This window comes from Peromyscus leucopus, chromosome 8b (assembly GCF_004664715.2).
Source record: "Peromyscus leucopus breed LL Stock chromosome 8b, UCI_PerLeu_2.1, whole genome shotgun sequence".
Taxonomy (NCBI): domain Eukaryota; kingdom Metazoa; phylum Chordata; class Mammalia; order Rodentia; family Cricetidae; genus Peromyscus; species Peromyscus leucopus.
Window position 1 is genome coordinate 75,400,426 of NC_051086.1, and position 25,738 is coordinate 75,426,163.

Genomic DNA, 25,738 nt, shown 5'->3' on the forward strand with positions numbered 1-25,738 from the left:
TTTGACTCCAAAGCTGATATTTTACAATTATTCTTCAATGCTTCTCTCGAAGCCCAGTTCAAAGGGCACCCTCCCTTGTGAAGCTTCTCCTCACCTCTTCAAGTAAAATGTGTCATGTCTTTCTTTGAGGCTGCCAGGGCCTTTGTACATCTTCATTTCAGCATGACATTATACTTCAATGATTTGAATATAGTCCCCTTTGAACCCCTTTGGGGCAAGAACTCTCCTTTTTCATTTTTAAATCCTTGTATCCCTAGTAATTAATAGGGTCCCTAAGTTGACTCTTAGTCAATGTATTTTGAAGGAACATCAAAATCTGGCTGATAAACTTCTTTAACTTGTAGTCTATTTGACAGTATATAGCCTTAGCACATTAAAAAACAAAACAAAACAAAACAATGCCAGGTTTAACCATGACCTTAAATAATAAAATAAAGAGACCATATAAAATGTACACTTTTGTAATTTCAAAGTCTTTTTGACATCAGTCATTGAGACTCTTACTAGGAGCCTACTTATTTGTTACTTATTATATGAGGACCCCTGACCCTTAAGTTATAATTGTTTGTAAGAGTAAAGAGTGAAATAGGCCAAGTGACACATCACAGATGAAATCTGGCTATATCTCATCTTTTATCTCATCTGAAACTGTGGTTCATTGCATTACTTTGATTTATTTTTGTCTGGATTGATGGTGGCACATGGTGACACTCACCATCAAGGGTGTGACACAATGAAATTTCCGTTCTGCAAAATTTCAGGCAAACTCTTCAGTTCCTTGACATTGATTTCACAGTGCACTGCATGTTTAGGCCAGTAAGACCCACGGCACCAGAAGGGAAGCTGTGCTGTCATGTAGGATGTATGAGAGGCCAAGAGCCCAGAGCAGTCAAAGGGAAGAAGCATAGAAAAGGTGAGGGCTTGAGGGTAAATAATTCTCTAGCTGTTCTCATTCTGTGGGTCACAACCCCCCCAACAAGAGTCGCAGATCAGATATCTACATTACAATTTATAACATTAGCAAAATGACAGGTATGAAGTAGCAACAAAATAATATTATGGTTGCGGGTCACCACAACATGAGGAACTGTATTAAAGGGTCGAAACATTAGGAAGGTTGAGAACCAGTGCTCTTGGACATACCAGGGCACGAGTCCCAAGAGCCCTGTGCTTGGGTTTAAGAAGGAAATGCTGTTTCACTGTAGCCTCTCCAGGGAACCTGAAATCCCACATGCAAAGGACACGTGGAGAAAGGAGGCAGGCTCCTTCTTCTTTCACAGAGCCAAGGGAAGCCCTCCCATCTGTGATTCTTCTTCTGATGGAAACAGGCATTGAATCTTACAAGTTTGCACTCAACCTTAGCACATTGGCAGATTTGCATACCTCCCCAGAGAAGGCCTGTCCATTGAGGAGGTGCTCGGACCCTTGGCTGTCTTCACTCCCAAAGTGTAGCCGGATCTCCTCCAGGCGGTGGCTGTACGTCATGGGCCCTCCTGAAATGTTGACCAAGTGCTCCTTGTCCAGGCGGAGGGACACATGCCTTCCAGTGTTGTACATGGTCCCACTGACCTACAAGACAATGGATAACAGGTCAGACAGGGTTTTTCCTTCCATTTCTCTCCAAAGCCCAGAGAGATGCATGGTAGACTTATGCCATTTACACCTGATGGTAACACATCAGGATAAATCCACATGTGTGGAAGGGCATGGTGGCCTTTTCAGAGGGCTTTCCTTCCACACCCAGCTTCTAAAATACTTCTGGTAAGGCATAAATCACACGATCATTCAGGAACTCGAAGGGAGGAATTTAAGAGATTTTTCACCAACTGTGATGACTCTTTTGTATATCGCACCTTATAAAAATTAATTTGTCCCTCTCATCATAGTTGTTTGGAAGGTAGAGATGGTGTCAAAACTCAAAATCTTGGGTGTAAGGAAGTGGAGAAATCAATGAGCAGAGGGATCCAAGCGAGAGATGAGAAAACCACTGTGGGTGACCAGGAGCAAGCCCCCGTGGGAGACTGATAGACTTTGAAGTCTCAAGCATCCAGTCCAGTTACCTTGGTTAGATCCCTCTCCCATCCCAGGAGCAGACATCACACAGAAAGAGTTCAGGTCCTCGCTCAGAGAACATAGCTTCAGAGCTATTGGAAGAGAGGCACATGGGGTCCCATTTCTCACATCCAAGATGTATTTCTCATTCCCAGTCCCATCTTGCTTCAGTTCCTCCCACTACTAAACTTCTTGCTTCCTCTTCCTCCCTCTCTTGCCCTTTTCTTAGGATCAATGCTCAGCTTTTTTCTGGGCTACAACCTTAGCACAGCTCTACCATTGACCCTGTGTCATTCCCATCTGGGTGTCTTCCTTACTTTCTTGGGTTAGCTCAAGGAGCTTAAAGGAGACTTTGAAGGAAACTTGATGGGTTGCTTCTGGGTTACTGGATGTTAAATTACTAGGATTTTCATCCTATTTACTCTGACCCTTTAGGTACACAGTTTTTTTTTCCCTCAGCAATTCCATAGAGACTTCATGTAACTTTCATCTATCTGTCTATCTGCCAGTTAATCAGTCATCAATCATTTACCTATCTATCATCTATCAATCATCTATCACCTATTATCTGGCTGTCTATTTGTCTCCTCAATTAGAGAGAGTGTCCTTTTACAGAGCTCAGGCTGGTCTTAAACTCCCAATGCTCGGGCCTTAAGTTCTGGGACTATAGCTATGCACCACTCTGCCTGGCTTTAATGAAATGTCTGATCATGTCATCAGACCTGGTCTTTGAATATCTGCCCAGTGGCCTGCTCTTCTACCTTTCTAACCCTTGTCTTGGAAGTCATTAGTTTAGTTCTTAGATTTCTCACTATGTCAGACACTGGCAGCTGCCTGTGACTCCGTTAACTTGCTTTTACTGTAAAGCAGGGTCCATGTGGGGACAGACAGCCAAGGGGAGGAGGGAGCGAGAGAAACCCGAGTGAGAGTGGGCAAGTGGGCAAACAGACGAGAATCCCCAGAACTCTCTACTCCTGGGTCTCTCTTAACTCCAGTTCCTCCAGGGCATGTGAACGGCACTTATCAGGTACTTTACATCTAATTGGCAATTTGCTTTTTTCCTTATTAAGTTAACTGTTCCTTGTAACCAAGTGATCCATGTGGAAGGTTCTCCAGCCTCAAGCATGTGTATGGCTAGTTCCTATGACAAAAGGAGAATATGTTTCTTTTAGGCTCCAGTTCAGGACTTTCTTCGTATGTAATGGTTTAAGGTTTGACATTGCTTCAACCACCAAATAAAATTTATTTTTTCCTAATTATTAAAATAATATACAGGCATTACATGTGGTTCAGAACACAGAAAAGTTAAAGGAAGAAGAAAGTCATGATTTTAGAATTAACCAACTAGCACTAATATGTTGGTATGCGTAATGGTGCTTGTGAAACATCACTCAATCTCTACTTTCAGATCATCTACGTGGCTCTCACTCTGGACTTTAATGTGCTGGATATGAGGAACAGACAACACATTCTGAAGACTGCAAAGCAAAACAAAACTAGGGGAATTCAAAACTGAATCATTGTGCCTTTTGGTTCTGTTTTCCCAAGGTCCCCTTCTATACACATGGTTGTATCTTCATTCATTCATTCATTCATTCATTCATTCATTCATTCATTCATTCATTCATGCATTCATTTTCATCTACTCCTTCACTCATCAGGAACTCATTCAGCCAGGTTCAGAAATGGTTACATATCACTGGTTGTGCTAGGAGTTTAGGATACTATGAGGAGCTTGCACGGTCTTTGCCTTCACAAAACTTACACTTCCTTCTGCAAGCTCCCAGTGTGCAGGGAGCTGGGGGAATATATAACATATACCATTATGTTGTTACAATTAGATGCAACATCTCCTTATCTCTACTCTTTCCCTAGACAATGAAATAACATTAATTTGTATTAATCATAAAAATATGTGTAGCCAGGGTATGGTTTGTTGCACTTTAATTTAGAAATAAAGGCTTGACAATGTTATGTATGATATCTGAATCTAACAGTACATCTGCACGGTAGTAATTAACACTGCACCACTGTCATTTTATCTCTAATGCTAATTACTGTTTCCAGTGAATGACTTTGGTGCACAGCATGTTGGGAAACGTGTGCTTCTGCAGACCAGGAAACAGGTGAGTGCAGAAGCTGAAGCTGCAGGGGATATCCAGGTTGCCTCTGGCTGCCCCACAGCTCTCTAGCCTTTGTCTGAATTCTTTGCAACCCAAGGCAGGAAGTGTGTGTGTGTGTGTGTGTGTGTGTGTGTGTGTGTGTGTGTGTGTTGCCCATTTTACAAATGAAGGAATTTAGGGACGTTGACAAGGGTTCAGCGACTTGTCTGGAATCATCACACAGTGGGAAAGAGGCAAACTGAGGACCAGTTACCTTGATGTGAGCAAAAGCAATGCTCTCTGCCCATTTCATATGAAAGTTTGGTGTGGGGTGTCATTTTTTTTTTTTCTGCCACTGTAGATAAGGTATTAGGCGGTTGGTGGGGAGGGGAGTAACAGGATTGTTTTTCAAGAACTTGGAGGACCCAGATTGGATGCTAGGCTGCTGTCCATGGTAGGGTGAAGACCAAAGAATACCTTGTTTCTCTAGCTACAGACATTTATACTGGTTTAAGACTAGTTGGAGCTATATGTATTAAAAGAAGCAGGACATATGTGCCTGTTGAGATTGTATGTCAATAAATAATATCAATAACTTGAGGACATATAAAATAATGTTCTTTTGTAAACCAAATAAACAAACATAAAAAAGAAATTAAAACAAACAAGCAAAAACAAAAACAAAACAAACAAACAAACAAAAAACCCAGCAACCCCGAATCCATCATGTTTCTTTTATGGCACTGGATGCTTTTGTGGAACAAGCACAGTTCTGGTAGAGTTCTGGTAGATCTGCCAGGCTTCTTGTTAGTGTGTTGTCTAGCTCATTCTATAGACAGCCCTCTACTAAAGGAAATGAATTTGGTTAGTGCATTTTTAAGGTAAGAGGAACATTCACTCTTTGAGAGTTGGCCACAATCTGCCACTAGCAGATTGAATCTCTACTTGGTGTCAGAATCGATGCTAAATTTTGAGCCCAGATTTCCCCTTTAAATCTTCACAATTTCTTCCTCAACAAACCCAGCACCACACTTGGCGTGGTACTTAGGCCTGTGCCATTCGCTTCCCTTTGGATGGGAAGATGTCAGGCTAAACCCATGTGTGGGATGGCAGCTTCTCATAGGGAAGGCTTCCCTTGCCTCCCTTCTGTGGTCCTTTTGTGTCCTGAGACAAACAGCTGTCTTTGTAGAAAGAGGACCCGACTCCAGGTATCTCTGGCTGTTCAACCTGTTATTTTAACCACTGGTAATGATTAGGTTGTTACAATCACTAGTTGATTACTTAGTGATATGATGTTGCAGTGTTTTCTTCAAGAAGCAGGATGGTAGTAGGGGGACCCTGCACTAGCTTGGAGTTTAGGATGTTTGGGATTTCTTATAGTGTTAGTTAAGGTTCTCCAGAGAAACAGATGAGCCTTCTATAGAATCATACAGTTGTCAGGCAACATACTAAGGACCAGTGACCTTGATTTCACTGAAGCTGAAGGTCATAGATTCAACTAGGCTGGCCAGCCAATAACCTTCACATTCTACTGTTTCCATGCGCTCAACACTGAGGTTACAGGCTTGTGATACCGTCTGAATTTTTTCATGGAGTTCTGGGGGTCTGAACTCAAGTTCTCATACTCATGTACCAGGTAATTAACTGACTAAGCCATCTTCCCAATCTGGGGTGTATTATTTTTTAAATATCAAATTAAAAAAATAAACACGTTAAAGATCCTTTGGACACTGTGCTTGTAGGACTGATGTTTACTGTAGGAAGCTAACTTTGAGTGAACATTACCTTTAGAACATCCAAAATGTTCAGTAGTTACTTGCTTGATGTAGCACAAGTCTAATGTGACATTTTTGTTACTTTCCCTCACAAGGTAGCCCACCTAAAATATCCTGTGATAAACTGAAGAATATTTTCAATAGCACAAATGGAAATGTAGGACTATAAATGGAGTCACTAGAGCAAATGGGATTTCTACTGTATAAAAGGAAAAGAAGGCCATGAGATCTATGCAGGAGATCCACGCCCCCCATATCTTTGAGACAGGGTCTTGCTGTGTAGGGTAGGTTGGTCTTGAACTCTCAATCTTCCTAACCTCGTCTCCCTAGGGCTGGATTACAGGCATTGTGCCATCATGTCATGCTCACCTCACTTTTTAGATCAGGAAACTAGGCACAGGCAGACTAAATAATCACTCAAAGGACAAGGGAGGATGCAAGAGGACCACAATTCTTGTGTTACTACAGTTCAAGAGACAAAAGCCTTGTAGGATCTCCGAGAGCAACCTTCAAAGACACCAGAGGGAGGCTGCACTTGACTTCTCAGTGGTTCTGTGGACATCAGAAACTTACTACTGGAGGTCATTATGCTGAGTGACACAGGAAAGACAAACCTCATATGTTCTCCCTCATTGTATGGAAACCGACAAGACAACCTTGCAGAAATACAAAATGGAATGGTGGACACTTGAGTGGGTAGGAGGACATAAATAACTTAAGAATAGTTTGGGACAGGGAAGGGTGCTGTGGGAATAGGGAATAGGGGAAAGAGGGATGCTGCATCAAAGAAGGGTTAAGGGAGCTGGCTAATGAATCATGCATTAATGTATGTTAAATCACAGCAAACTCTATTAACCTGTATGCATGATACATGTCTAAAATGTCAAGACTAAAGACAAATTTATCAGTGGTCTTTGTGTTAGTTGTAAGGGACTCCTTTGGGCTTCTGGCTCCAGGGAACTGCAGTTCATCACAGCAGGGAAGGCACCTGTTCTTGTGGTACCAACCAGACAAAGCAGGATGGAACCAGGGATGAGTGTGACTTTGGAAGGCCAGTCGCTATGATCTGTTTCCCCTAGTCAGGCCCCATCTCCTAAAGACTCCACAGCTTTTGAACTGGTTCTCTAAGCTTGGAAATGGGTGTTTAGAACAGGAGCCTGGGAAGGCCATTGCAGGTTCAAACCATAATGATCTTTTCGATTATTTACCTTTCTGTGTGGAGCTGGCACTCGGGCCGTGCTCACTGGTCACACAGGAGCGCTGGCATTTGCATTGCTGGGATGTGGCCTTACTCATCAGACTATGTTTTTGCTGTTGCCATAAATGACACATGACTGTAAACGCACTAGGTGGAGGATATACATGACATCCCTAACAGCAGCAGTGACTGGCACATTCCAGGCAGCATTCTTGATAATATTGCATTTATTATCTCATCTAATGCTTACAATGACCTTGTGAGGAAGGATAACTTATCTCTTATCCTTAGATGAAGAGCCTTAATGGGTTAAAAGACTGTACTTAAAGTTTCTCCATGGGAGCCGGGTGGAGGTGGTGCCAACATTTAACCCTAGCACATAGGAGGTAGAGGCAGGCAGATCTCTATGAGTTTGAGGCTAGTCTGGTCTATAGAATGAGTTATAGGACAACCTGGGCCACACAGAGCAACCCTGTCTCGAAAAACAAAACAAAACAAAACAAAAAAGTTTCTCCATGGGAAACCACAAGAGCCAGAATTGTCCTCCAGGATATTGTGATTCCAAGTCCTACAGTGAGTAATAATAGGTCAGCAGGAAGAGTTGGTAAAACCTTGTAGCTTATATGTGGCATCTGGACTTAGGGATCAACACAAATAAAAATATAACCTTAATGCAGAGATGACAGAGTGTGTTTAATTTGCCCAGGCCTGGGTTGGATACCTTTAGATTTCTAGATCTAGGGAAGCAGGATTTTAGTTCCCACTTGCTGAGAACTGAGAGATGGGTCGTGTATGTCCAATGTAAGCTTACCAACCAAATGTCAGAACCCATAATTAGGAAGGCCACTTGGTGCCAAGAAGGGTTAGTGAAGAGTGGCCCACAGCTTGTCGTAAATTATGTGTCTTCTCTTTGCAACTCAGCTTCCCTATTCCGCATCTTTGACTGGTCTGCTCAAGTGTGTAATAGTTCCTTGCGATGTAATTAGTGAGCGTAAGAGATTTAAGAATACTGCTTAGCCCGGTTTCCTGCAGAGTTCTGATACACCAAGGGGCTGATTTGTGAAGGCCAAATGCAAAAAGCTAGGGGCCTGCTTATTGACATGGCACCCATGGAGGGGGCATTGTTCAAGGAAGAACAGTGTGGAAGAATCAACTCAAGTCCAATCATTGACAACAACTGCAGCAGAGTAGATACACAGGTGGGTCAAAACAAGGGACAAATGGAGTGTCAGGTTCAAAAAACTTCAGGAATAACCAAACCCAGCAAACCAGAAAACTGAGACAGACCCCAAGCTAGAAGTCACCCCGACTGACTTTGTTCATTGATCTGACGGGCTCATCTCTCCCAAGTCTGCTTTCAACTCCCTTTTTAGAATCAGTATACGAAGAACCAGGCTTCATGATGGCAGCTTTCAAACACAATTTTATTATTTTATTATTATTTTTGTTGCTTCTCTTCCCCCTCTTTCCTTCCCTATGCCCATCCCCCATGACCTTCTGTACACTTGAGTGTCACATGTGATCTCTTGCTCCCCCACCCCACACAGTTCTGGATCCCTCTTTTCCCTTCTTATGATCTCCCACGTGGTTTCATGGTTTAAACCTATGCTTACATCCTCTAAGTGTAAACTAACGCACCCACTGTGGAAATCAGTATGGATGTGACTCAGAGCATTGAAAACAGAACTACTATATGACCCAGATATACCACTTATGCACATGCCCCAAAGACTCTGTATCCCACCACAGAGACACCTGCACATGCATGTTTATAGCTGCATTACTCACAATAGCAAGGGAACGGAACCAGCCTAGATGCCCAGCAACAGAAGACGGAAAGTGAGAACATGATGTGTATACACAACAGGAAACTGTGAAATGTGCAGGAAAAAGGAAGAATGTAGAAAGTATTACCTTAAGTGGGGTGATCCAGACTCGGAAAAGACAATCTCATGTTCCCTTTTATGTACTGATTCTTTTCTTCTTAGTCTTTTACTTTTCTTTTTCCTCAATTAAAATTTTATTTTAATTAAAAATTATTTGATTTTTTATTAATTAGTTAATTAATTTTACATCCTTATTGCAGCCTCCCCTTTCTCCTCTCCTCCCACTCCCTCTTCCCATCTCCTTTTCTGCTCCCCCCATCCACTCCTCCTCTGTATTCACTCAGAAAGGGACAGACCTCCCATGGGAATCAGCAACTGCCATAAGACTGAGCATCTTCTCCTGAACTCAGGCTGGGCAAGGCAATCCAGCATGAGGAATAGGTTCCCAAGAGCCAGCCAAAACAGCAGGAACAGCCCTGATCCCATTGTCAGGGGTCCCACAAATAGACCAAGCTACACACATATGCAGAGGGCCTAGGTCGGTTCCCGGGTTGTTGGCTCAGACTACTTGAGTTCCCAAGAGCCAGGCTAGCTGTTTCTGTGGGTTTTCCTTGAATGTCCCTGACCCCCCCTGGCTCCTATAATCCCTCCTCTCTTTCCTCAGCAGGATTCCCTGAGCTTGACCCAGTGTTTGGCTATGGGTCTCTGAACCTGTCTCCATCAGTCACTGGATGATTTTGTACATGAATAGAATATCTACATCATTCCTGCCCCTCTTTCTCCCTTCAATTTGCCCAATGTCTCCTCCATATCTTTCTCAAGTTCATGACCTCTTTATCTTTAATTATTATTGTTGTACACACACACACACACACACACACACACACACACACACACACACACACACACCCTATTGAGTCCATTTAGTATTGCTTATATATACATGTCTCCAGGACTGACTACTTGAAATGGACAGCCTACATGTAAGTTTGTCCTCAGAGGAAAGTTATTTTCCCTCTCCCAGCAGCCCTTGACAACCTGTAGCTCATCATCTAGGTATAGGCCACTGTGGACTTTCCCCAGTCCATGTTGGCATGTTAACTGGTGTGGTGGTCATTATAATGTTTCTGTTCAGGTAAATTATTTTTGTTGATGCATACTGACTAAGTTTAAAGTACTGGAGTGCTAAGTGCATGTTCATACTACTAGAATGCTAGGTATGCATGAACATAGTTCTGGAGTATTATGTATAAAAACCATAATCCATACAAAAATAGAGACAAATTACCCTGATACTTTTAGATGCCACTTACATGACACTGTGTATCTGGATAGTAGAAAATACACAGTATCTGTCCAAATGTTTTTATGTTACCTAAGTTTCACTATAATGGTTAGGAATGGTAGGGATTGGATATCGAGAAGTGAAGGCTATGGAGCTTTGGGAGTGGGCAGGATCTCACCCATCACTCTTAACCCTGCAGGGAAGACAGAGGGGATCCTTCCTTAGCACTGCTCAATTTAATCTTTCTCTTTTTTCATCTCAGTCAGCCTGTTTTCAGCCTGTGTAAAGATTAGGATTTTTAAAAATCAACCCTGGATAAACAAATGAAATAATCATATATGCTGACTACTATTATATCAATTCCACTGTTACAAAAAACCAGATCCAGTTTATGGTAATACTGACTCTTCAAATAATGGATCATTTCTTTATGAACTCCAGGCATATATGAGGCTGTGAGATCCCAGAAAGGACCTCTTGATCTTGACTATGTCTGATGCTAACAGCAGGATGGATGAAGAACAGGTGTGTAAGACATTGCCTGGTCCACCAACATATGGGCTGAGTGAAGAAAAGACTTCCTGTCCTCCATGGTCCTCGAGAGGACCATGAGCTGGTGGCAAGAATTAGACTTAACACTGTCTTGCACACACAGTTATTGGCACCCCAGCCCTGCCCAAACTCTGAGCATGAGTATTCTAGATACTCAGAAGTATTGAGAATGAGTTTTTCCATTATAGTTCTGGTATATGAGTTCCCAAATGGGAGTCCTGGGTACTGCTTTCCAATTATCACATTGAGAGCCTGCAGGGTTCTTGCCAAGTCACTCACAGCTGGTTGTCTGAATTTAATTTTTTTGAGTCCCTACTGACTGGCTGGAGTCCTCTGCGGATGAAGAGAGCAACTGGAACCAAGATGGCACCATTTGGTTGAAAACAGATTGCTTCTAATTTCCCTGCCCCATCAGCTCAAATCAGGATTAAGTTGAATACACACATTTGTAGTATTTGTTTGTATTAAAAAATATATTTTAACAAACTATACCTATTTAATATATGTTTTATTACATATTATATATCTGATATACATTACAGAGCATGTATTTAATGGCTTACATTTTTGTTCTGGTTTTATCAGCACCCACACAGCACTAGGTTTCTATTTATTAAATAAAAAGTGACCAGATTTTGTTTTGAGCTTCATCTGGGTACCTCAGCCAGTATTCTTCATCTGAGTCAGTAGGTATGAGGTGGGACAGAGTAACTGCTGGCTTCTTTTGTGACTTCTTTTTTGAGTAATTCTGAGCTGAATCAAACAGATATTCAATGCTAGGGGGTAAGGACACAGCAGTATAATTTCTTTCATCCTCTTTCTATGCCTTAAGGGACTGCTTTAATAATTATAAAGATATGCTACCAAAGTTCCTTCTAGACATATGTAGATGACTATACATTGATTCATTTTGGGGCCAACAGTTTTCTCTAAACTGTGAAAATCCAAGGTTAGGTCACTTTAATTAACACATTGAGACTTGCCATAGAATGGTTATTTCTAGCGTAATGCCATTTAATTCAATCCCTGATTCACAGGGCTTGAGGCAAATAACTCCCAATCTCCAGTTATTTCATCTCCTAAGAGGAGCCTCTTAAGTGGAGCCCATGGAATACAGTGGCACCAGCATTGGTGGAGCGAGTAGATTGCCTTCTTAGCTTTCCTGCATGTGAGTATCACTGGTCCCACTGGTCAGATATTAGAATCCTTGATGCCAGTTTTCTTTTTTCAAAGAAACTAGAGGCAGCCAATGCTTGGGGCATAATTATATGGCAAGTCCCATTGCTTATTCATCATTTGATTATATGCAAGTTAATTATTTGACATTAATCTCCTATGGTGTTGTGGTTTAGATATGAAGTGTCTCTCCACTAGGCTCATGTGTTGAGGCTTGATCCCTATTTTCTGGTCCTAATGGCCAAGAAGTGATTGGATTCCAAGCCCCAGACCTTACAATGGACCCATTCCTTGACATATTCATAATGTGATAGCATTGTGGGTGGTGGTGCCTTCTTGGAGGAAGTAGATCCCTGGGGAAGATTTACCTCGTATTCACTCTCTCTCTCTCTCTTCTTCACCCTCCCCAAACAGGCTACCATGAGATGAGCAACACTGTCCTCCACACCCTTCTATCATGCTATTTTGTCTTACCATACACTCAGAAACAATGGCACCAGTTGACCTTGATTGAAATCTTTGAAACCATGAGGCAAATGCAATCTTTCCTATGTTAAACTGTTTCTCTCAGGGGTTTGTCTGTGATGAGAAGTCTGACTGGCACATACCATGTCCTAGATTTGCTCACTGTGAGCTGCTGGTCTCCATACTGTACTCAGGTGCACATAATCATCAGAAATGTGCACAAATGAGACAGGCACCACATAGACTGGTGGGGACTTGGGAGTTGACTAGGGAGGTTGACTAGGGAGCACTGTGCCTCATCTCTTAATTGTCTCTGAGATACAGGGCACTGGGAGATGGGCTAGTAAAGAGAGGCTGAAAGGAGCCTGAGAACAGGAAGACCATATTCTACCGAGTATTCTTTTATATTATCATTTTTAAAGTAAACAAAGGGAATTTTGCTTCTGATGGCTTAACATGGGCTAGAGTACAAAGACCCGTCCAACAGAAAAACTACCAGTGGAAACAGAAGGTGATTACAAGCTGCAATTTTTAAGTTTTCTATAGCCTACATTAACAAAACAATAAACAAAACAGTGAAATTGACATTTAGAATATATTTCATCTAACCTAATATATCTAAAGTATTATTTCAGCTTCTAATCAATACAAAAATTGCTAATGAGATATTTTACACTCTTTCCCCCCTCCCCGAGTCTTAGAAGCGCAATGAGTCTTTAACACTTCAAAGTACATCCCGATTTTGACCCACCACATGTTACACACAGTAAGCCCACCCCAACTGAGGGTTCTGAATCTGAGGATTCAATCAACAACCGACTGACAATATTTAAAAAAAAAAAACCCACCAAGAATTGCATCAATTGTAAACAAGCACAGACCTTTTTCATGCCAATATGTCATCAGTATTGCAACCAGTGACATAGCACTTCATTGTATTAGATGTTTTAAGTAATATAGAGATAAATTAAAATAAAAAGGGGTGTTCATAGGTTATATGCAAATAAAGAACCTTTTGATATTGGAGACTTGAGTATTCATGAGTTTTGAATCTGAGAGTAGTCTTCAAATGAATCTCCCGTGGCTACTGGTAGATGGATATACTCCACAGCAACAGGAGGTGAGTGGCCACCATGCAAAAGCGGGTGGCTTGGCTCATCTTCTTTTCAAACCTGCTCTCTGTTTAGAGTGGGCTAGTTGGGCATTTGCTGAGGCTACTAAACTCCAAGGAAAATTAAATAGTCTAGAAATAAATTAAGACTATGTTGTCATCAATTTGTATCTGTTTCCCACCCAAGCAACAGCCTTTAATCTGCCAAGCTTTTTAATATTTTGAGTGTGATTCACATTGCAACTTTTATGGAGTACACATGCACAGAACTTACATAACTTATACAAATTATGAACCTCTTAATATTCTGTTAAGAAGCTGGTTGCATGTGAAAATCATTTCATTAGCTGAAAAGATCAGCCACATAAAAGTGGGAAACCTTTTGTTCACAGGTGTATTTACTGGGAGATCATAAAGGAATTCCCAGATGCCTTCATGTGTCTGCTTCCTTCTCCCTGAAGGATCACATAGGCTCTGTTCCCATCTTGAAGGTCAGGCATTCATTCTACATTCATCAAAGCTATTAGTCTTGTCAGTTAATGACTGTACAGCTGAAATTTCCCTTCACTGTTCAGTTTTCACATGCTTTTCATGGCTCAGAGACTCTGCAAGTTAATGAATAGCCCCTGTCCTCTGCAAGGAAGAGTCAGGGTCTTAAGCAGAAAAAGAAATATCATCCATAAACCAATAGTGCTCCATTCTGATGCACCTGTGATCAGACTCTTGTCTGTTGCTACTGACTACTGCAGCTTTGTGTGTGTGTGTGTATTTATGTTCACATGTGTAGGTGCATGTGTGTGTCATGATGTGTGTGCAGGTGCATATAGAGGCCCCAAGTTGACAATTGGGTGTTTTCCTCAATCTCTTTACACTTTATTTATTAAGGCAGGGTCTCTAACCCCAGCTACTCTTTCTAGCCAGTTTGCTCCTGGGCTTTCCTGACTCTACCTCTGCTGGGATTGTAGGTAGACATCACACCTGCTCAGCTTAAAAAATGTTTATTATACCAACCCCTTAAGGTTCAGGACCACCTTGGAAGAGGGCACTGAAATACTATAAGGTTCAGAATTCATGGAAGACCAGAGCAAAGCAGTGTGTTCTGGACATGGCGGGGCCACAGCACTCATGAACTCATGGCTGCTGTGGCTGCTTGCACAAGACCTGAACCAAATCCACCCAGTCAACCATCCAGCTTTGGAGAAGGGCTCACAAGCCCCCACTCCTAGCTGAGGAACTATGGACAGTTGATGGCTTCTGGCGGAGGGAAAGTTAGTTTTCTTCAAGGGTTTGAACCTAGTCTGTTGACCATGCTCTACTACATGGCCCCAAATCCAGAAGTATATGGGCAGCATAAATGGGACACTATAAGTTGTTAAAAAAAGAGAGAGAGGGCATAAAGTTGGGGGATTCGGGAAGTGAGGGGTGGGCCTGGGAGGAGTTGGAGGGAGAGTGGGGGTTGCATGTGATCAAAATACATTTTATGAAATTCTCAAAGAATCAACAAAAGAGTTATGTTAGCATTTTTAGTTTGTATTTTGAATGTTGGATCTCATGCATGCTAGTCAACCTCTCTACCACTGAACTGTATCCTTCAGCCTTCTGTTTGAGTTTCTTATGTGAGTTCTGGGGATTGTTCTCCACTCTTCATGTCTGCATACACAGCAAGAGCTGTATCCACCTCCCTACCCTTGATATCTAGGAATAGTATTCGTCCTTTTTAGAAACAAGTGACCAAGCAAGTCCCATTTTTTTTTTTTAAATGAGAGGCTACATCTAGAGACGGTCCTACTGATATTTCAATGCTCTCTCTGGAGCTCTCCATGTCTGCTAATGTGCATGCATTAGCCATTCTTTTTTTTGCCTCTGCCCTATGAAGTAGGCATTTTCTTGATCATCATTTGATGAAGAAACTGAGGTCAATAGGTCACAGAGTGATAAGAATCAGAGTTAGTGAATGAAAGACAGTCCTGCTGGGCTGCTGAATTGCTCTAAGGAGAGATGAGTTGGTTCAGGGAAACCATGGCCATTTCCTAGAGAAGAAAGCATCAGAAACTTGGAAACGGGTAAGATGTGGGCATCCAGAGGTATCCAGAATAGGAAGGCATGGAAGTAGGAAATGAAAAGCATCCAAAAAGAATAGCTCAGGTGACTGCTCAGGTTCCTGGAATACAGGGACAAAAGCAGCCCTGATGTGGCTGCACAGGTTATCTGTGACAGCAGATAATGGACATTTGCCAGATGACAGATTGTTAGTATTTCACACTGGTCATTTTTTTCCTCCATCCATACATGACCGGTAGGTAGGATCCCTAGCTCTCTGTTACTAATAAGGAAAACTGGAATCTAAGAGGTTAAATAAACTGCCTAGGTTGGAGAGGCAGCACAAAAAGGATGGAGGACTCCAATGTGTGTCTGCCTGACTCTTTCTATTGCAATGTGAAATAAATCACGTTAACAAAGGACACCTTTTGTAAGAAGTAATTCCCTGCTGGCATGCTCTGCCCTACTACACTGATCCTCCACATTTGCTACCTTTTTATATTAGAGAAAGTTCCCCCATCATGCCGCCAATTCTCACCCCACCCCTGCTGACCTCCTTCTCCTTCTTCCCCAGCCTTTGGCTAACAGCAATAAAATCTAAAAGTCAACAGCCAAGTAAAGCCCAACGATGTGATTAAGTAGCTGACAACAGGAGCTAGAATTTCACCTCCAGGGTGAGCAGACACACATCGCAATAACCAATACTTCAGAGATACATGGCTCTGTTCTGTGCAACTGATATTTCACATCATGGCTTCAAAGCAGTGACTGTGGCAGCCAATTTGTGTCTGGTAGAGTAAAACGCCTGTGGAGGGCAAGTGGTGCAGTGTGTGCTGTGCTGTGGGTTTTTTTCTTCTTTTTTTTTCCTGGTTGTTGTTGAGCCCACGACTTGGGTCTCCAACAGGGGAAAGCAAATGGTACCCTTTAATTTCACCCATGACCAAAGTATTGAGTGGCCACAAAGTTATTTGTACAGTTGATCCTGCGGGTACCAGGAGAGCATGTTCACCAGCAGAATTAGATCCAGTCAAAGATGGCCCTTTGTTCCTGTTTCTCAGAAGCAGAAAACAGTCATGACCTGAGAGGGCCAAAGAGAAACCGTTCAACCCATCTCCACATCTCTGCATTCTGTCCTTTTAGAAGAACACGTGGATTTCTCCTCAGTGAGGGGACATCACCACGCCTTCCCGTTGTGCATTTTCCCTTTCCACTTTCTTTTTTAATTCATCAGTGAGTTTCCAGTTGATATCACACACACACACACACACACACACACACACACACACACACACACGCGCGCGCGCTCTCTCTTCTTTTGTTCCACTTCTTATAAATATTTGGAAACTTTAAAGACCCCTCCTCTTTGAGTCTTCTATGACATGTCCCATCCTCTCTGTCCCCAGAGCCTCTCTCTCAAGAGTCCTCTCATCTTACACTCTCCTTAACTCCTTGTCCTTGCACAACCAGCATCTCAACCTCTCAAATCTCAGACTCTGTAGATAGTCAAACGCAGCATGCTTTAACATCTCATCCAGCAAAGAAAAAGAATGCTACTAATAAAATAATGATATGCCATCCTTTGTAGAAAGCATCCCAAAGAGACGTAGGAAAATGTATCCTGAAAGCAATGTTCTCATCTCAATAAAACAGGATCTCAACGAAGTGCCTGTAATTGTCTTCTAGCACCACACTTTGGTAGCGGCGTAACAGGTCTTGACCAGCAGGTCCCAAGTGACACCTCCTTTCCTCTATGGAGATGCCGCTTCTCATCCACCTCCGTGGAACCTCAGTCTGGGTTATGAGGCTCTCCTGTGTTGCCATGGCACTTTGAATTTGCTCATGTGTCAAAGTTCATCGGCATGCTTTATAACCACTTTCACGCATGTTTCTACCTATAGGGACCATAAAGAATTGGTGAGTATGGCGTGCGTCTCGTTCTCCTCAACATCCCCAGTATCTGACATGAGAAGTCCTCTGTGAGGGATTGCTGAACATAGTTATAGGCTGTGTTAGACATGTAGCTTCTAGACATGGACACTAGAGGGCAGTGTGGAATCATCTCAGACAAAGACTGGCTGCTCCCCAAGAATCTAGGTTGCAGAGGTGGAAGAAAGTTGGCCTCCTGTGGGCAAACTGGCTGAGAGCCTGGAGCCTGTATCGCTCCAAGGGCACAGTGCCATTCTGCAGAATCTACTTTGAGGATGCTCCTTGCGTTTGCATCCCTTGCCAGACTGCCCACTAGGTGCTTTCGGGAAGCTGCCTCAGCGTGTTCCTTATTAAGAGTCAAAAGCTCTTCCCTGATTCCCACCCGAGGCAGAAGAGGATGGAGGCCACAAACAGGGAAAAGAAATGTCTCCCTAACATCCTCCTCATTCTAAGGAAAGCAAGCGTATTCGAAGGGCCTGCAGTATAATTGGTCCACTTTGAAGAACAACAGGTAACAGCATCAATATTTGATTTTTAAAAGGTTGTGTGAACAGTTTTAAATATTAAAGATGAAGGCAAAGACTTAGACCGTCTTTTCATCTCTACAGTTGAAGCATTTAAAGAGGAAAACGGCGCTGAGGAGCGCAGTAGGCCCGTGTGCCCATCAAATAGTATTCAGTTGTAAGAAAGCACAGTCTTTCCAGGGTATGTGTGTAAGACTGGAAAGTAGTATCTGTAGCAGAGAAGTTTTCTGTTCATTATTTCTGTAATGAGAGGGAAAGAAAGCAACCGCTGGAGTAACTTTCTCCGTCTCATCGTGGGCTGTTGTGTTCTCTCAATGACTGGTCTGGGACAGGTTCTCAGAAGCCTCAGAAATTAACTATCCAACTTCCCGGCTAATGAGCCCAATACGTCAATTTCCAGTGATCAAAATGATGCAATTCGATAAAGCACGGTTCACTTTGTAAGGAAATATACTTTTAATAGGGAGAACGGGAGGGTCAGGGTCCTCCCGAGATAATTATGGGCCAGTGGAATTAGAGGCGTGGAGCTGCACTTACTGTCTGGGGATGCCCAGTGGGGTTTGTGTGGCAGATATTGTCTTTCAGGGACAATAAATTCCTTCATTATATTTCCATTACTGCATTAATGTAGCAATGTCCCATTTACTTGTAACCAAGGCGCCTGCATTCCGGAAACTTGGCATTTAATGCTAATGAGAGCTTGCAAGCTCTCTCTCTCTCTCTCTCTCTCTCTCTCTCTCTCTCTCTCTCTCTCTCTCTCCCTCTCTCTCCCTCTCTCCCTCCCTCCCTCCCTCCCTCTCTCTGTTTTGATCTCCCCCTCCTCCCTTTGTATATGTGTGGCATTGTCTGGCTTCGATGCAACAATATAACCTGAATATCAGGAACCTGGAAGGACATTGGGGTGTGTCTAGTGAGCTGAGGTGGCTCTGGTCATCCAGACACATGGATTTCTTGGAAGAATTAACAGTGGGTATTAGAAAGCAAGAGAGCCAAGAGTAAATGGCAGCTGAAGAGAGACACTGAGATCATTACTAGCTAAACAATGCTTAGTGTGAGACCTAGCCTGCAAAGACAGAAAGCCCTGTAGGTAAGGCAAACAGGACTCAAAAGCACAGGAATATTGTGCAACCAAAAGTCTCAGGACCTAGGCTCTTAGCTGCGCATTGTTGGAAGGGTTGTTGAACTTCTCTGGGCTGTAGTTTCCTTAGCTGGTGTTTAACTTGCTGGAAAATCATCCATTAGCAGAGAAATAAGAAAATTATACCAGCTTGTTTATTTTTATATTCTCCAACAACAGATATAGGAAAAAAAGAAACCCCTGGTATCAGAATTCTTTTTTTTTTTTTTTTTTTTTTTTTTTTTGGTTTTTCGAGACAGGGTTTCTCTGTGTAGCTTTGCGCCTTTCCTGGAACTCACTTGGTAGCCCAGGCTGGCCTCGAACTCACAGAGATCCGCCTGGCTCTGCCTCCCGAGTGCTGGGATTAAAGGCGTGTGCCACCACCGCCCGGCCAGAATTCTTTTTTTGAAACATTTTTTAAATCTACAAAAGAACTTACATAGGAAAGTAAAATCGTAGTCATTTTGAATAACTTAGATATTGGTTTGTGACGTTTCCATGAACCAGTAGGTGTGCAACGATGATGTGATAGCTAAGAAGTGTTTACTTAACGTGAGAAGCGAGTGGTGTTTAGTTTGACCCCCTACCATGGGTCCCTGATGGTTAATGGCTGATGAGGCTCATCAGTTTGCCCAGTCTTTGAAAGAAGATTTCTGCTTGGCTAGAAGTTGTAGAGAGTGGTCTGGCAGGCTTTTCCCACTTACAAAATTCTCTTCCGTTTTTTTTTTTTCTTAAAAAAATTAAATTCAACTATTGTGCACTGAACATTTCTAGTTCATCATTATATCAGTTCATACTTACAATAATTTTATGAAGAGGATTTCATTATTTCTGCTTTTATGTCATTTCTTTCTTTCTTTTTATGTGTGGGTGTGTCAGTTCTTTCTTTCCATAAAGTGGGTCTTGGGGATCAAACTCAGATCCTCAGGCTTGAAAGCAAGTGCCTTTACCCACTGAGACATCTTGCTGGCTCATTGTGTCTGTTTTTAGAGGTGTGAAAATGGAGACTCTGAGAGGTTAGTAGTTAATCCCAGGCACAGCTAACAGAAAGAGCAGGGAACACCCTACTCCCATCTTTGGGTAGACTCTATATCCCACAGTCTTTCAGTACTTCATGTTCTATGGCCAGTAAACTGTGGATTTAATCCTCTTAAAATTTTAATATAAACTTCATATTTTGGAATAAATCTAGATTTGCAATAAGGTTGCAAATACATTATCCTAGAGAATTCTGGGACATCTTTCAGCCAGCTTCCCCAAATGTTGATATCTTACATAAACACTGTTTATTTGTCAAACCAAGAAATTAATGTTGGCGTGTTGGATTAGAATCCTTTGGGAATATACTACACAGATACTTGCGCATATATGTTTATTGCTTCACTCATCACAAGAGGCAGGGAGTGGAACCAGCTCAGAAGCCTATTGAAATGAATGAAGAATAAAATGTAGCATACACACACAATGTAATTTCATTCAGCTATAAAGAAAACTAAAATTTGATATTTGTAGGAAGATAGAATCATAAGTTATGTTAAGTGAAATAAGTCATTCTCAGCAATACAAATACCATATTTCATCCCATATGCAGAATCTATAACTAAAATTGTATGTGAGTGCATGTATGTGAGAATGTATGTATGTGTGTATATGTGTGTGCATGAGTGTGTGTATGCATGTATGAGTGTGTACATTAGTATGTGTATTAGTGTGTGTATGAGGATATGTATGTGAGTGTGTGTATATGAGTGAGTGTGTTATATGAGTGTATATATATAAATATGTATGAGTGTATATGTGAGTGCATGAATGAGTGTGTGTATGACTGGATATATGTGAGTGTGTATGTGAATGTGTGTGTGAGATGAAACTGGAAATGATCACGAGAGGGAAAGAAGAGGTCTTAACTGAGAGGAGGACACAGGTAGTGGGATGCGTGTGGCATCAGAGCAGAAGAGGAAACCTTCAGGAGGCAGGAAGATGTGTGACCTACGTTTTGCATTCATTGCTATCTCCTGGTATCTAACAAGGAGCAACTCGAGTGAAGACAGGTGTATTTGGGTTTGCATTTTCAGACGTTACAGCTCAATGTGATGGGGAGGGTATCATTGTGTAGAGGATGGCTGTACCTCCTCATTCAGAGTACAGGAAGTAGGACTAGGCTAAGAAACCTCAGGGCACTCCCCTGGTAACTCATTTCTTCCAGCTAGGCCCCACCTCAAGGCTTGCTCTGGATAGTGACCAAGTATTCAAACATACACATCTGTGGGAGACATTTCAAATCAAAACACAGTAGAAGGAACCGGCCAGAGATTTGCAGGAACTGGGGCAGGAGCAGTGGCGTGAGCAGTGGCACAGGTGGATAAATTAGAACAAAGTATAATGACAGATGTATGTTGAAATGTCACAGCTAAACCTATTACTTTGTATACTAACTTAAAAATTAATAAAAATGAAATTAACATTGGCACTTGACTATCAACTAGACTACAGTTTTTGTTTGATTTTTCACTATTTTTTTCTACTATGTCTTTTTTAATATTTCAGGATCTAAGCAGGGATACCATATCACATTTAATAATTGCTAGTTTTAATCTAATTATTTGCTACAACTTCATATGGAAAAGGTTGAGTGGAGTTAAAGATTAAGGGCCATTGTGTGTGTATGTGTGTGTGTGTGTGTGTGTGTGTGTGTGTGAAGTTGTAGTATAGATGGACTACATATACCAGCATAAACTGGACTGGATGAGCTTTTAGGAAAATGAGGACACAAAATTGGATAGGTAGGGAATGGTGATGGGTCTGGGAGGAGTTGGCAGAAGAGGGGTAAATATGATAAAAATACACTGTGTAAAAGTATCAAAGAATTAATAAAAGGCATACTAGTTTCCCATTCATTTTGCATCTGCTTTTATAGACAGTTTTTCAAACACATTGCACCTGCCACTTTGATTTCAGCTCAGCATCTTGGCTGCAATGGTTGGGATTGAGATTCGGTCTTCAAGAGCAACACTCTGTCATTGTCTTCTTTCAAGGATGGGAAATTTCAAATCAACTTTGAGCTGTAGCATTCGCTGCACCAAATATTCCTGGAGTTCCCATGATTGCCAATAAATAAGACATTCCATCATCTTTAAGTCGTGAAAACTTTTGATAAATTGAATTCCATAAAATATTGCTCTATTGATCTTCATGCTCAGCTTTCAATAAAGAAAGCCATCCAGAGTTGCTGGCTGGGATTTTTCTGCATGGAGGACGCTGTGTGCTTATATGGGGATGGACATTTATGAGGCCAGGATCATTGACTCTAAATTTCAGTTCCTGGTACTACACCAAATGCAAACCAACTACAATGACCTGTTCTCCACTACTGAGGCCTTAACTTTATAGTAGAATTTCATCGATACTGAAAAATTTGTGGAGAGCTCCAGAACCTACACTGTGAGTCCCAGGCTCTTTGCACACTGTGGGTGTGTGATCTGTGCTAATTCCCCTTTTCTGATAGAACAAGAGAAAATCAAGTTCCTTCTGAATTCAGTTTTGACTGTTGATCACATTTCCAGAAAAGAAAGAGCTAAGGATGAGAAGTGATGCTATGGCAAGAAAAGGCAAACGTCCAAATACAGTGTGTTTCTTCTCCGTACCAGTTTTCGTAGGGCTGATCTTGAAATAGACTGCAATGATATGCTAGTACTTAGAATATTTTTTTAAAAAAACAAATAAAATTTTCATACTTTCATCATGACAACATGTCTGGAATGCCATCTGTTCTCTCCATGTGTTAAGGCAATTCAGTAAGAAATTAGTGTTTAGAGGACTAATATTTAGCCTCTCTATAGTTTTTCTAGATGGGTAGACTGCTATGCTAGGGACAGCTGAAAACAGGGTTTTGCCACCATTAGGCATATTGGGTCACTCACAGTCCTTAGGTAACTATGATGTTCCAGAGGGGAGAGCAGAAAAGGTCTCCATAGGCCGAGGATTGAGCAGTACGTATACAATGACATTGTCATGACAGAGATTTGCAAAAGGTGCTGTGAAATATATAATATAGTCTGTGACCCACAAAATGTGTGTGTGTGTGTGTGTGTGTGTGTGTGTGAGAGAGAGAGAGAGAGAGAGAGAGAGTGTGTGTGTGTGTGTGTGTGTGTGAGTGTGTGTGTGAGAGAGAGAAAGAGAGAGAGAGAGGGGGGGGGAATGTACCTATGTATCTGTATATTTGAAGGTTTGGGGTGGGAAAGAGTGCTGGAGAAATTTTCAAGGAAGGAGATGAAAGCCAGTTTGGCAGCTTTGGGAGACATCAACCATATGGAAAGTGGGGAATTATGTCACTAAACTAATGCCCATGAGGTCAACAATGATAGCAATGAGATGTATCAAGGAGACATATCCAATCACTCCACTGTTACTGCTGAACTGTAGAGAATGAGTATTCACTATACCGAATAAGTGAAAGCTGTCTCCTAGACATATCCTGAAACAGTTGATCAAAGAGAATTGATTGCTCATCCCCAGACAGAAGCAAAAAGGGGATACAGCAGGCAGAGCACAGTTTATGATGGGAGGGTAGCAGCTAGCTCCCTATAGACAATGACCTGTTGGATGAGGGGAAAGTTGTAGAATATGGGAGTCTGCTCGTACTTAAGAGTGGATATATCTTATGTCAGTCTGAGACTATAAAGTTGTTACTCTGAGTCTTTTTTTAGTCCAGTTGCTGGAGGGTCTGGTGCAGGAAGGCTAGACAGGAGATATTTTGGAGGATTCTTTGCAAGTCTAAGAACATTTATCTTAATTATTCCTTTGCAGAATGGAAGGTAAAACCTTTTAAGATAGCACTTGTAATTTTTTATGATTTTTTTCTAAGGCTACTTGGGAGTACCTGTCTGGTGTAATGTATACGGATGCACAGTAGTTGCACATTGAAAACGTGTTTGCCCCTAGAAACCAAAAGCTTTCAGGGAATGCTTCTTTGCTGCTTTAAATCTTAGTCACCCATGGAGAGCAGCGAGTTACCAGCTGAGTCTATAACATCCTGAGTTCCTCTCCACATATGGCAGAGGAAACAATAAAATCAAAGACACAAGATAACCTCCCCTTTGAAAGGTCAAAAAAAAAAAAGGAGAGAAGACACTAATGTTAATATTTGTAAATGCCACTGAAGGCTTTTTAGATCCAGCACTGAACACATCTCAGAGGATCAACAATGGTTCTATGAGCTACAGCTGGACTGATACTACATTTATTCCTTAGATGTGAAACTTGAGGCTCAAAGTAGACAACTGACCCGTCCACAATCACAGAGCTTAGAGGTGATGAGACCTGGTCACTAGTCTAGGTTTGTTCACTGCTGAGGCTTCTCCATGTGTTATCATCTCCACAAAGTCAGTTCAGGGAATTATTCCAAACCTCACGTGGAGTGCCTGCTCTGCAATGGCTGTAATGGCTGTGGGGACCTCTTGACATTCCGTGAAACCTAGTAGTCATACACTTGGAAGTCTCTGAAGTTCTACCAACACTCCTTTGTCATGGGCAACTGTCCCACATGTTGCAGCCTTTTCCATTTTTTTTTCCTGTTTGAGAAAGTGAATAATAGCCAAGCCCAGCTCTTTTCTAGTTCATTTACCAAATTCTGTGTGATGCCATTTTCCTAGGTACTGGGTCTTGAAGCTAGGGAAGTAAAGGTTGAAATCAGTGGGGCGGAACTTCTGCAGTATAAAGCTGGTGAATATTAATATTCAATCTGGTTCCCTGATAGACATCTCCACAGCAGAATCAGGCTCCACATCTCACCAATGCCGACAAAGCCTCTCACAGGGTAGCGGGTCATGTGGTTCAGAACAACTCAACATGTCTGTCCCTTGGTCATCTATAAAAAAGGGAGAGCCATGGTGGCTATTGTTTAGTCGTGAAATAAAATTAAGTAAGCTAATCATGTGAAGATACTTAGAACAAAGCCCATGTAAAGTGATCACTTCTGAACATTAGGCACTGGTAGTTAGTTACTGATGGTTCATTATTAGTGTTTTATTATTGCTACTATGATGCAGACACATCCCTGGATCATCAACATCAATCCTGTGGGCTGTAGTGATACTACATTTACGTTATAGATATGTAAACATAATAAATAAAAAGTAAGTATAAATGAATATTCAAAGAAATGCAAATTAATGCTAGAAATTGGTTACTATTTTATAATGAAAATATTGAATGCTAATGGAGCAAAAAGTGGTATAAAATAAGGCTTCCAACACTTGGATTTGATACAGATTCCTAACCTTTGCTGTCTTAGTAATTAAGGGAGCTAGAATGCAAACTAAACGCATGAAGAATTTGCAAATTGAGAAGAGGGAGAAACAGGGAACAGACACATAGAAAGGTGACCAAGTTAAAAGTAGGTAAGTGCTGAAATTACCACTGGAAAGGAGGAGGGAGGGGGAAAACCATGAAAATACTATTATTATTCTTTACTTGATCAGCTAACAAGCATATAATTTAATTCTCTCAACTGTCCTGAGAGGTGAGTGGTACTGTATGTACTCTACATTGAGGAAATCAAGACTCAGAGAGGTTTAAACAACTTGAAGCC

At 41.7% G+C, this 25,738-nt stretch overlaps 1 protein-coding gene across 2 annotated transcripts in view; it reads right to left on the bottom strand.

Moving 5' to 3' along the window:
- Ca10 (carbonic anhydrase 10) overlaps positions 1–25,738 on the bottom strand; it is a 517,658-nt gene that overhangs the window by 105,449 nt on the left and 386,471 nt on the right. For both annotated transcript variants that reach the window (XM_028868886.2, XM_028868885.2), the window contains exon 5: positions 1,384–1,569. In XM_028868886.2, the coding sequence (XP_028724719.1) occupies positions 1,384–1,569 (186 nt within the window). The remainder of the gene's footprint in view (positions 1–1,383; positions 1,570–25,738) is intronic.